This window comes from Pristis pectinata, chromosome 3 (assembly GCF_009764475.1).
Source record: "Pristis pectinata isolate sPriPec2 chromosome 3, sPriPec2.1.pri, whole genome shotgun sequence".
In the NCBI taxonomy this organism is placed as follows: Eukaryota; Metazoa; Chordata; class Chondrichthyes; order Rhinopristiformes; family Pristidae; genus Pristis; species Pristis pectinata.
Window position 1 is genome coordinate 107,523,131 of NC_067407.1, and position 13,873 is coordinate 107,537,003.

General features: G+C 45.5%; 1 protein-coding gene across 1 annotated transcript in view; it reads left to right on the forward strand.

The window, feature by feature from the left end:
• Positions 1-6,923: 6,923 nt before the first annotated feature.
• Positions 6,924-13,873, forward strand: part of vash2 (vasohibin 2) — an 86,823-nt gene continuing 79,873 nt past the window's right edge. Inside the window, exon 1 of the mRNA XM_052012351.1 lies at positions 6,924-7,369. Coding sequence (XP_051868311.1) covers positions 7,082-7,369 — 288 coding nt within the window. The 5' untranslated portion in view covers positions 6,924-7,081. The remainder of the gene's footprint in view (positions 7,370-13,873) is intronic.

The window sequence follows — 13,873 nt, forward strand, 5'->3', positions numbered from 1 at the left end:
TCTGGCACCTTGCCAATAATATTTGTTAAACTAACTGGCCTATAGTTCCCTGTCTTCTGCCTTTCTCTTTTTGGAACAAGGTAGGCACATTGACTGTTCTCCAATCTTCTGGTACCCTCCCGGAGTTCAGCGACTTATGAAAAATTTCAACCAATGGGTCTGCTATCTCTGCAGCCACTTACTTTAAAACCCTAGTGGGCAGTGCATTAGGTCCTTGTGACTGGTTTGCCTTTAGCCCCTTGAGTTTCTCCAATACCTTATACCCTGGAACTGAGATTTTTGCCATGTTATTTGAAATAAGCTCCTCTCATATCTTAGAGATATTAGCAATGTCTTCCATGGTGAAGACTGATGCAAAAAATGTATTCAACATATCTGTCACTTCTTTGTTTGCTGTTAGTAATTCAGTAGCCTTGTTCTCTAGAGGGTCCACATTTACCTTGGCTGCCCTCTTCCTATTTATATATCCGGTGAAACTTTTACTGTTTGTTTTTATGCTAAATGCAAGCTTTATCTCAAAATTCATCTTCTCCTTTCTTATGAGCTTTTTAGTCTTCTGCTGCTGGATCCTAAAATTATCCCGGTCCTCTGGTTTACCATTAGCCCTTGCCACTTTGCACAACTTAGTTTTCAATTTAGCATTCTCTTTTACCTCCTTTGTTAATGATAGATTGTGCCTTTTTCTCATGGAATCCCCCTTATTGATTGGGATAAACCCCTGCTGAGCATTATAGGCCAGCTGCCTGAATACCTGCCACTATTCCTCCACTAACCTATCTCTTAACTTGTTTACCCATTTCACCTTAGACAACTCCTCCCTCATACCATTATAATTGCATTTATTTAAAGTGAGGACACTGGTTATGGATCTATGGTGTTTGTCCTCAAACTACATTTGGAATTCGATCATATTGTGGTCATTACTCCCTAAGGGATCTTTAACCACAAGATCCTTTATTAATCCTTCCTCATTATAACGTATAAGAGAAAATCTAAAATAGCTCGTTCCTGGGTAGGCTCCACAATGTATCTCTCTAAAAAGCAATCCCTGAAGCATTCCACAAATTCTTTTTCAATAATATCCTTGGCAGTTTGGTATATCCAATGAATATGTAGATTGAAATCTTCCATGATAATTGCAGTTCCCTTCAACCATGCCCTTGATATTTCCCCATTTATGCTCTGACCTACTGAGGTCATGTTTTGGGGGTCTATGGATTACCACCACCCATGTCTTCATTCCCCTGCTTTTCATGATTTTAACCTCACTGATTCCACGTCACTATCCATTGCCTTTTTATTGCGACTCAGCACTGCTCTAGTACCTCCCCTGATTAACAATGCCACCTTTCCCCTTTGGCCTGTTCTTTTGGAGCAGTGTATAACCTGGAATACAGAGAACCCAGTGCTGGTCACCCTGCAACCATATTTCTGTAATAGCTCTTACTCATATGTTGCTATCTGCGTGCTATCAACTCATCTAACTTGTTGCAAATGCTATGTGCATTCAAATAAAGAGCATTAAGCTCTTAAACTCTGGATTTGCTCATGTTACAACTGCAGTTTCATGAGAGAAAAATACTGCTGGAAATAAGATCATGGAAGAATGGATTAAGACAATGCAGAATGGGGAATGACTGATAGAATGTGCTTTATGCGGGATGATTTTGCAGCAATGGGCAGTGATCTGACATGTACAGAGTCACTGGGGTGGAAGGGGACACTTACTATGAAATGATGTGGTGATGGCAGATGGTTGGGTTGCAGTTAAGATGGGAGGATGAGGCAACCGTCACTGACAAGGGAAGTCAATACAGCATAAAGTCAAAAGAGAGGGCATACAATATTGCAAAAATTAGCAGGAAGCTAGAGGATTGGGAAGCTTTTAAAAACCTACAGAAGACAACTAAAAAAGCAATACGGGGTGAAAAGATGAAATATGAAGGTAAGCTAGCCAACAATATAAAAGAGGATATCAAAAGTTTTTTTCAGATATATAAAGAGTAAAAGAGAGGAAAGAGTGGACACCGGACTGCTGGAAAATGACACTGGAGAAGTACTAATGCAGAATAAAGAAATGGTGGACGAACCTAAAAAGTATTTTGCGTCAGTCTTCACTGTGGAAGACACCGGCAATGTGTCAGAAATTTGAGAGAGTCAGGGGGCAGAAGTGAGTGCAGTTACTAAGGAGAAGATGCTTGGGTCTGAAAGGTCTGAAGGTGGATAAGTCACCTGGACGGGACGGACTACACCCCAGGGTTCTGAAAGAGGTAGCTGAACAGATTGTGGAGGCATTAATAGTGATCTTTCAAGAATCTCTAGAGTCAGGAATGGTTCCAAAGGACTGGAAAATCGCAAATGTCACTCCACTCTTTAAGAAGGTAAAAGACAGAAAATTATAGACCGGTTAGTCTGACTTCAGTGGTTGGTAAGATTTTAGAGTCCATTATTAAGGACGAGATTTCAGGATACTTGGAAGCACATGATTAAATAGGCTGAAGTCAGCATGGTTTCCTTAGAGGGAGATCGTGCCTGACAAAGCTGCTGGAATTCTTTAAGGAAGTAACATGCAGGATAGACAAAGGAGAGTCAGTGGATGTTGTTTACTTGCATTTTCAGAAGGCCTTTGACAAGGTGCTGTGCACGAGGCTGCTAAACAAGATGGTATTACAGGAAAGGTACTGGCATGGATAGGAGATTGGCTGACTGGCAGAGGCAAAGAGTGGGAATAAAACGGGTCTTTCCTGGTTGGCTGCCAGTGACTAGTGGTGTTCCCCAGGGGTCGGTGTTGGGTTCGCTACTTTTCACATGTATGTAAATGATCTGGATGACGGACTTGTTGGCTTTGTGGCTAGTTTCTCGGATGATAAAAGATTGGTGGAGGGGCAGGTAGTGTTGAGGAAGTAGGGGGTCTGCAGAAGGATTTGGACAGGTTGGGAGAATGGATAAAGAAGTGGCAGAAGGAATGCAGCATAGGGAAATGTACAGTCATGCATTTTGGTAGAAGGAATAAAGGCGTAGATTATTTTCTAAGAGGGGAGTGAATTCAGAAATTGGAGGTGCAAAGGGACTTGGGAGTCCTAGTGCAGGATTCTCTAAAGGTTAGCTTGCAGGTTGAATCAGTAGTAAGGAAGGCAAATGCAATGTTAACATTCATTTTGAGAGGACTAGAATAAGAGATAAGATTTCTTTATTAGTCACATGTACATTGGATCACACAGTGAAATGCATCTTTTGCATAGTGTTCTGGGGGCAGCCCTCAACTGTCACCGCGCTTCCGGTGCCAACATAGTATGCCCACAACTTCCTAACCCATACGTCTTTGGAATGTGGGAGGAAACTGGAGCTCCCAGAGGAAACCCATGCAGACACAGGGAGAACGTACAAACTCCTTACAGACAGTGGTGGAATTGAACCTGGGTCGTGCTGCTGTAATAGCGTTACGCTAATTGCTACACTACCATGCCTGCCCCTTGAATATAAGAGCAAGGATGTAATGCTGAGGTTTTATAAGGTGTTGGTCAGACCACATTTGAATATTGTGAGCAGTTTTGGGCCCAATATCGAAGGAAGGATGGGCAGGCACAGTAGTGTAGTGGTTAGCGTATACAGCGCCAGCGACTCGGATTCAATTCTGGCCACTGTCTGTAAGGACTTTGTACGTTTCTCCCCATGTCTGCATGGATTCCTCCGGATGCTCTGGTTTTCCTCCCACATTCCAAAGACGTATGGGTTAGGAAGTTGTGGGCATGCTATGTTGGCACCGGAAGCATGGCAACACTTGCAGGCTACCCCAAGAACACTCTACACAAAAGATGCACTTCACTGTGTGTTTCAATGTACATGTTACTAATATAAATATCTTATCTTACGGTGTTGGAGAGGGTCCAGAGGAGGTTTACAAGAATGATGATGAAAGGGTTCATGTATGAGGAGTGCTAGATGACTCTGGGCCTGTACTCGATGGAGTTTAGAAGGAATACAGGTGGATCTCATTGAAACCTACCGAATATTGAAAGGCATGAATAGAGTGGATGTGGAGAGGATATTTCCAGTAGTGGGAGAGTCTAGGACTAGAGGGCACAGCCTCAGAATAGAAGGATGTCCCTTTAAAACTGAGATGAGGAGGAAGTTCTTTAGCCAGAGGGTGGTAAATCTGTGGAATTCATTGCCACAGAGGGCTGTGGAGGCCAAGTCATTGGGTATATTTAAAGCGGCGGTTGATAGGTTCTTGATTAGTAAGGGCTTCAAAGGTTATGGAGAGAAGGCAGGAGAATGGGGTTGAAAGGGAAAAATAAATCAGCTGTGATCGAATGGTGGAGCAGACTTGATGGGCTGAATGGCCTAATTCTGCTCCTGTGTCTTATGGTTGAAGATCAGAGTATTAGAAAATTAGACAGACATGGTCATATGTTATGTTGTCAATTGTGATGGAAGAACCTTGCCCAAGTAAAGAAGTAATTCCAGAAATATGCATGGAAAATAGGATTTTAAAAGTGATGTGTTCAACATCATGTGTTTTGATAAAATTAAAAAAGAAAAATTGTTTCCAGGGACAGAAGGGTTGGTGAATAAATTCAATGTGTTCAGCCATTTCACTGTAATTGTCCACTGAACCATTTTGGGGATAATATAAGTTGTAATGATGGGCCCTGGAATGCACTGCATGCATGAATGTTGGCAGAAGATCCAATAATAACTTTCAAAAGGGAATTGGATAAATATTGAAGACAGAGGAAAGTGCAGGGCAACAGGAATAAAGCAGGAGGTAGGCTGATTAATTGGATTGTTCAGACCAAGCAAAAGCACAAAAGACTGGATAATTTGTGTTGAATCATTCTATGAAGATGCTTGGTACCAATTTCATTGACATAATGCCTTGAATGTAGCAAATAACATCCCAAGGAACTTCATGGGGGACAGGAGCATTTAAAAAATGATGCTGACTCACATTAGGGCAGATGATCAAAAGTGTGGTCAAAGAGATGATTTTAATGAGCATGTTATAGCAGAGGTTGATCGGCAGAAATGTTAATGGAGGGAATTCCTGCACTTAGGGTCTTGGCAATTGAAAACAAAAGTAGAGCAATTGCATTCGGGTATGTGCAAGAGATCAGAATTAGAGGAGCATAGAGAAATCTCAGAGAGTAGGAAATTTGATAAGGAGAGGCAGAAAGGAAATTGAAAACAAGGTTAAGAACTTTTAAGTTTGCTAAAGTGGGAGCCAGTGCTAGTTGGCTAGCCCATGGTTGATGGATGAGGAGACCTGGTATGAATTAGGACACAGGCAGTGGAGTTTTGAATGACATCCAGGAGTGCAATGGAACAGTGTAGTGTAGGGATACAAAGGCTTGGATGTGGGTTTCAGCAGCAGGTGAATTGAGGCTGGGGTGGTGTTGGATGTTACAGAGGTGGAAATGAGTGATCCTAGTAAGGGCATGGTTACATAGTTTGAAAGTCAGTTCTGTGTCAAATATAGCACCAAAGTTGCAGACTGTCAGGTTCATTTTCAGACAGTTGCCAGATGGAGGATGGCTAGGGAATGGAATTTGCCATGCAGAGTGAAGACAATGGTTTTAGTCTTCCCAATATTCAATTGGAGGAAATTCTGACTCATCTAGTATTGACTGCCTAATAGTTAGTAAAGAATGCAATGCAAATATTCAGAATTGTTTTGATGTTTCTCACTGCTCAAATCTGCTTTCCAAACTAAAGTGCAGTTTTGCTCTTTAACATCCTAGGTAAAGAATTCCACCCCCACCCCTGTCCTATGCCTGACCCCACCCTTTCCCTATCTATGAATGGACAGATTTATTTGTGGAACTTGTAACTGAAGAAACCTTACTTATCAATTAGCCATAGATTAGAAAACCATTTTTTTTTAATTCTCACAAACCATGGCAGATAGTAGGAAACTTTCCCCAGTAATAGAGACATTAAAAAAAACTAGAGCACACAGGTTTAGGATAAGGGACAAGATGTTTAAAGGGAATTTGAGGAAGATTTCCCACCCCCCAATCCAGAGGATGCTTTCAATCTGGCACGCACTCCCTGAGTGGTGGAGACAGGTCTGTAGCTGTGACACTTTATTCTACATTCTGTATTGTTTTACCTTGTACTACCTCAATGGACTGTGTAATGAATTGATCAGTGTGAACGGTATGCATGACAAGTTTTTCCACTGTACCTCGGTACAAGTGACGATAATAAACCAATTCCAACATTTAAGAAGTTACGAGTTCTTAAAACGCCACAACATAGAATGCCACGGAGCAAGTGCATGGAAAGAGTGGGCTGAGGGGCCCGTCCCTGTGCTTATATGACTCTATTTTGCTAACTAGTCACCATCACTTAGCATGTTCCTCAAACTCTTCTCCCAAACTGGAAAAAGAAGCACAACTTGGCTTGCGCCTGCCTATACAGTTCCAATTCACAGAAATATCATCAGTGTTAATTCAGATTAAACGTTACCTTAAAAAGCAACGTTATCCCTTTCTGAAGGGCCTTACAGCAGCATTTATAACGTGTAGAAATTTATATACACTTGCATAAAATAATTGCCTGACTAAAGAGGATGCCAGGGGGTGGCGGTAGTACAGACCATTGCAATGAACTCATGCCGAACCTCTGTATGAAGACCACAGAATCACATCCCCCTGCGTCGTGAGATCACGCTTGGGTTTGAAACGGATGGTAATTTATTTTATTTATTCACTACTAACCCCGCCTCATAATGAAGCCGCAGCCAATAGGATTGTCGAGGATGTAAGTCCTACCCTTCCATTCGGTGGCAGGAGCCAATGTGACCGCGCGGGTGATTTGTGGTCACGCCCACCTCCTGGGATCGGCCAATATGAATGTGTGAAACTTCCAGCCTGCCGGGTAACGGGGTAACAAAATATGATTAGTGTCAGGCAGGCAGAGACGGGCACTACTGAGGGAATAATGGGAATGGTCGTGTAGTAAGCTCCTGGAATGTGGAAGCAATAATTTAAAATAACCTCGTTGCGATGAATCCGTCGTAGGTGAGCACAGTGTTAAAAGGGCAGGAATAGGGAATCACAGGCAGGGTATTATCAACATGACAGGCGCCAATGGCCATAGCGTTGGTGGTAAAGCTGGCAAGCAAAGCAGATCGAAAGCTGCTAACACTGCAGGTGTGCACCCGGCAACAGCTTCGAGCAATAATGTCAGCAAATCTTCCGGCGAGGAAGACGAAAAAGATGGTGGGGTGCTTTTCTATGTGAATAAAAGTGGCTTCCCGATTGATGAGCGAACTTGGCAAAGAATGTGGACGCATGTGGCAAAAATACATCCTGAAGGGAAGGAGATGGAGGAAAGCATACGGAATGCTGCATTTATACCCCGTGTAAGTCAAAGCATCTGGCTCTACAGGCAATGTTACTGTACATTTAGACAGTGGGTGTTTGCACTTGCTGTTCTGGTGAATGTTTTGAATATTTTGTTATGTGGGAAAATATGCATGTGACTTGGTAAATAAATTTCTTGTACATCAGTGGTGGACCATAAATTACGAACTATAATGAAAAATTCTTCACGTAAATTGAAAACTGAATTGATTTTTATTGGATGTTTCTGGAGCCCAGCCAATCTGAATATGGATGCTGTTGGTACCATTGATGTCCATGGTTTCTTTGTTTTCTTTATTCTCTATCAACTTTTTTATGATGGAATTTTCTTTTTGGCCACTTGGTAAAGTTAGAACAAAGTATGTCAATCTTGAGGAGTTCAAAATGTTGTACATGAACTCTCACTAGAGTGGCTGTTCCACATTTATCTTAGCAGAGCATGTATTGTACTTGGATTAAGAACATGCTGTTCAATGATGTAAATTCAGTCTCCAGCTGATAAATTGACAATGCTGACTTGATCAATCAGACTGTTTGTTTCTTTAGGTTGTTCTTGGTATAATTTGAACATATAAATTCCTGGTGATACTTTTGTCATACAATCATAACCAGTTGAATTTGTATTATAAAGGCAATTTATCTTCTTTGTTCTACTGCAGGAGCGCAAATGTTATCAATGTGCAGCTGATCAATCCTAATTGTAACACGTTATTATCAATAGAAAATCGGTGGTCTCAAATGTTATAATTGAAATTGACAGTGTTTATTGGACATAAGCATGACAAGTGAAGCTTTGCATTGCAAATTTTGTATTGCTTGTTTATTTTGTATTATGTTCTGAGTGTAGAGTGTCAATGACAATATATTTTAAATACAACTCAAATATAGGAACAGCAGAGAGTAAAGGCTACCAAGAAGAAGAGAAATTCCAGAAGGGTGCTTTAGTAAGGGAGAGTGTACTGTATAACATATTCTGAACTTGGGCCAGTAATATCCAAAGGAGTGGATGTAATTATTTCCTTTCTTGCTTAGACACGGTTATGATCACGCTCATTCCTGTCTAAAACCCTATAAATTTCAAAGAACTTCCCCAAATCATCTGGCATCTTGGCCATCTTCTATTTTCATTGGTGGGTTTCTCGGGCACTAAGTTTTGAAATTCCCCTCTCTAACTCTTTCTTCTTTAAGCCACTCCTCAAAACTTGCAAGTTTAACCAAGCTTTTTGACAAAATGGATGGTATCATATACGGTGAAGATGAGTATGAAGAATTGCACTGGGACCTTGATCAGCTGGGTAGGTGGGCTGAGGAATGGCAAATGGAATTTAATTTTGATAAGTGTGAAGTGTTATATTTTGGAAGGACAAATCATGGTAGGACTTTTACATTGAATGGAAAGGCCCCGGGAACTGTTGTAGAACAGAGAGACCTTGGAATACTGATGCATAGTTCCCTTAAAGTGAAGTCACAGGTAGATAGGGCAGTGAAGAAGGCTTTTGGCATGCTGGCCTTCATCAGTCTGGACATTGAATATAGAAGTTGATAGGTTATTTTGCAATTGTGCTAGATGTTGGTCAGGCCACGCTTGTGTTCAGTTTTGGTCACCCTGTTATAGGAAGGATGTGATTAAACTGGAAGGAGTGCAAAAAAAGATTTACAAGGATGTTGTTAGGACTCGAGGGACTGAGTTATAAGGAGAGGTTGGGCCTTTACTCCTTGGAGCATAGGAGACTGAGGAGTGATCACATAGAGATGTATAAAATCATGAGGGACATCGATAGAGTGAGCAGTCTTTTTTCCAGGGTTGGGGAATTGAAAACTAGAGGATGTAGTTTTAAGGTTAGAGGTGAAAGGTTTAATAAGAACTTGAGGGGCAACTTTTTCACACAGCTGGCGGTTTATGTGAGGAACCAGCTGCCAGAGGAAGTGGTTGAGGCCTGTACGTTAGATACATCTATGTGGATAGGTGTATTGATGACAAGAGTTTCAAGGGATATGGGCCAAGTGCTGGGAAATTGGATTAGCTTGAATATACGTCTTAGTCAGCATGGACAAGTATGGATTGAAGGGTCATTTACTGTGCTGTACAACTCTATGATTCTACCTGTCCAAAAAGACTTGTGGCTCGGTATCAAATATTCTTAGCTGACATTTCCTCAGCCCACCTACCCAGTCAATCAAGATCCCACTGCAATTCTTGATAATCCTCTTCACTGTATATGACACCACCCATTTTGTCCAAAAGCTTGGTTAAACTTGCGAGTTTTAAGGAGTGGCTTAAAGAAGAAAGAGTTAGAGAGGGGAATTTAAGAACTTAGTGCCTGAGAAACCCACCAATGAAAATAGAAGATGGCCAAGATGCCATGTTATGCTAAGTGTACATTTCATTATAATAAAATCAGAAAATGCTGGAACTACTTATCAGGTCAGGTTTTAGGCTGAAGACCTGAAGTTGTTTGTTTTTTGTTTGATTTTTCACTTCATTGTCGTTGCTTGGGATGCTTTTGTTATGAAAAAAGGCTCTGAGTGAATGCAAGTTGTTGGTCTCTCTTTGGTGTACTTGTTGTTACCCACCCACATGCTATCCCTTGGCAAAAATCATCTGAAAGCAGAATGTTAGGTTGAGTGAGCTGGGGCTTTTCTCTTTGGAGAGAAGAAGGATGAGAAGTGATTTTATAGAGGTGTACAAGATGATAAGTGGCATAGATCGAGTGGACAGTCGGAGACTTTTTCCCAGGGTGACAATGGCCATATGAGGGGGCATAATTTTAAGGTGATTGGAGGAAGATATAAGGGGGATTTCAGGGGTAAGTTTTTTTTAACACAGAGTGGTGGGTGTGAGGAACACACTGCCAGCAGAGGTTGTGGGGTCAGATACATTAGGGACATTTAAGGGACTTTTAGATAGCCATCTATTTCTCTATCATTCATGTGGCTATGTGGGAGGGAAAGGTTAGATAGATCTTGGAGCAGGATAAAATGTTGGCACAACATTGTGGGCCGAAGGACCTGTATTGTGCTGTAATGTTCTATGTTAGATTCCATATGTATATTAATGACACTCAATTTGTGACACTCTTGATCTCTAGACCGTTGTCAGACTACATCCAGTCACGAGTTGAACATTCCTCCAGTTAAACATTAGGAAGCCTGTAGCCCTAGTTTTTGTACCACACTGGAAACTTATCCCCCAACTCCACAATTCAAAGATCTTGCAGGAGGTGAACAATGGCAAGCGTTTGAAGAAAGATATTAAAATTGCCAACCAATGTATATTCTATTGAGAAATAAATATCCATGTGAAAAGCTATCCATCCATGGCTATCCACAGCTAAGCATAATGTGTAGCCGGATGCGGCGCATTTCCGAAGAAGAACTCGGAGACAAGGAGGTTGAATTCAAAACACACTTTACTCACTCAGGCAAAACGCGCGCGCGCCAAAGTACCTGAGAGCCTCTCCGGGCCCACGTGGGGCAGACGTGATGTAAGGTTGCCACCGGAAGGCCTGTCCTGTGGTTCGTTCACGACGCGCTCCTACACGTCTGCCCGCGGCCGCTGATGGCAATTCGAGTCCCATGTGTATGGGCCGCTACACCACCCCCACCCGCGCCCACCCCCCCCCCAGAAATGACCATCGGGAGCGTGGGGCCCCCAGTCTGTGTGTCCCGCTTGGGTGGCCTGCCTCACTAGCGCGGTGCAGGTACCCTCACCAGTTGCTCAATGTCAAAATGCACCGGTTTGAGGCTGTCCACTGTAAAAGTCTCCTCGTGGCCACCCACCTCCACGACGCACGTAGACCCGTTGTGCTGGATCACCTTGAAGGGTCCTTCGTACAGTCGCTGTAAGGGTGACTTGTGCATGCTCCTGTGAATGAAAACGTACTTGCAATCCCGGAGGTCCTTAGGGGTAAAGGACGGTGTAGTGCCATGCCTGGAGGTCGGAACCAGTGCCAGGGTCCCTACCTTGTCCCGCAGCCTCGTCAGCACCTCTGCTGGCGTCCCTGCTGGACCTGGGGCCTCAGGCATGAACTCGCCCGGGACCGTCAGGGGGGTGCCGTAGACCAACTCTGCCGAGGTGCCCAGGTCCTCCTTGGGGGCCGTGTGGATGCCCAGTAAGACCCAGGGGAGCTCATCTGTCCAGTTGGGGCCCCTGAGGTGCACCATCAGGGCCGACTTGAGGTGCCTGTGGAACCGCTCGACCAAACCGTTGGACTGGGGATGGTATGCCGTGGTGCCCAGGAGCTGTGCCAGTGTTGTCCACAAACCTGACGTGAACTGTGGTCCTCTGTCAGAGGTGATGTCCGCTGGGAGTCCGAAGCTGGCGATCCAGTTTGCGATGAGCGTCCTGGCGCAAGATTCAGTGGACTTGTCTGCCAGCGGCACAGCCTCCGGCCATCTGGTGAACCTGTCGACCATGGTAAAGATATACCTGGTGCCCCGGGAGACAGGCAGGGGGCCGATGGTGTCCATGTGGATGTGCCGAAACCTCCCGAGTGTCGGCTGGAACTGCTGGAGGGGGGCCTTCACATGCCGGTGGACTTCAGCGGTCTGGCAGTGTATGCAGGTCCTGGCCCAGTGCCTGACCTGCTTGCACAGACAGTGCCAGATGAATTTGTCTGCTACCAATTTGATGGACGCCCGAATGGACGGATGGGCCAGGCCATGTAGCGTGTTGAACACCTGGCGCCTCCATGCTGCTGGTACCACGGGCTGGGGTTTGCCGGTAGACATGTTGCACAGGAGTCGAGCCGCTGTCGGGCCGACAAGGACGTCCTCCAACTGGAGTCCCAAAACGGCGGTGCGGTAAGCTGGGATCTCGGTGTCCGCCTGTTGCGCCTCCGCCAGCGCCGTGTAGTCGATCCCTGGGGACGAGATGGGGGCGGGACAGCATGTCGGTGACCACGTTGTTCTTCCATGCGATGTGGCGGACGTCTGTGGTGAACTCCGAAATAAAGGAGAGGTGCCTCTGCTGCCGAGCCGACCATGGGTCCGATACCTTTGCAAGGGTGAAGGTGAGGGGCTTGTGGTCTGTATACACGGTGAAATCCCTTACTTTGAGGAAATACTGGAAATGCCGGATAGCCAGGTAGAGCGCTAACAACTCCCTGTTGAAAGCTCTGTACTTAACCTCCGGCGGTCGCAGGTGTCGGCTGAAAAAGGCGAGCGGTCACCACTGGCCCTCGACAAGCTGCTCCAGGACTCCGCCGACTGCCATGTCGGAAGCGTCAACTGTGAGCGCTGTGTATACATCGACTCTCGGGTGTACCAGGAGGGTCGCATTCGCCAACGCCTCTTTGGCCCGCTTGAAAGCCTCCATGGACTCCGTGTCCCATGCCACCTCTTTGGCCTTGCCGGCCATTAGACTGAACAAGGGCCTCATGATGCGTGCTGCCACTAGCACGAAACGATGGTAGAAGTTTACCATCCCCACGAATTCCTGCAGGCCCTTGACTGTGCTGGGTTTGGGAAACTGGCGGATGGCCTGGACCTTGTCCGGTAGAGGGGTGGCGCCATGCTGATTGACTCTGTGGCCCAAGAAGTCGATCTCCGTCCGCCCGAACTGGCACTTCGCCAGGTTGATTGCCAGTCCGTGGTCACTCAGGTGTTGGCAGAATTGGCGCAAATGTGCCACGTGCTCTTGGTGTGACTTGTTGGCCACCAGGATATCATCTAAGTAGATGAAGACGAAATCCAGGCCTCGCCCCACTGAGTCCATGAGCCTCTGGAAAGTCTGGGCAACATTCTTGAGGCTGAAAGGCATCCTCAGGAATTCGAACAACCCAAAGGGGGTGATGAGGGCTGTCTTGGGCACATCATCAGGGTGCATGGGGATCAGATGGTACCCCTGGACCAGATCGATTTTTGAAAAGATGGTCACCCTGTGTAGGTTCGCTGTGAAATCCTGGATGTGAGGCACTGGGTATCGGTCGGCGGTTGTGGCGTCATTGGGCCTTCTGTAGTCCCTGCAGGGCCTCCAACCTCTTGCGGACTTGGGCACCACGGGCAGCGGGGATGCCCACGGGCTGTTTGAGCAACGGATAATCCCCATTTCCTCCATCTTCCGGAACTCCTCCTTGGCGAGGTGGAGCTTGTTTGGTGGGAGCCTATGGGCTCGGGCGTGCAGCGATGGTCCTTGTGTGGGAATGTGGTGCTGCACGCCGTGCTTGGGATTGGTTGTGGTGAACTGCGGGGTGATGATGGAGGGGAAATCTGCCAGCACCCTGGTGAACTCATCACCCGAGAGTGACGGAGTCCAGGTGGAGGGCCGGTAGCTGGGCTTCCCCAAGCTGGAAGGTCTGGAACATCTCGCCGTGGACCGTATGCTGGCCCTTCAGGTCGATCAGAAGACAGTTGGCCCGTAGGAAATCCGCTCCCAGTAACGGCCGTGATACCGCTGCCACCGTGAAGGTCCAAGTGAAATGGCTGGGCCTGAAATGCAGCGGGATGGTTCGCGAGCCATACGTTCAGATAGTGGTGCCGTTTGCAGCGGTGAGATCGGGACC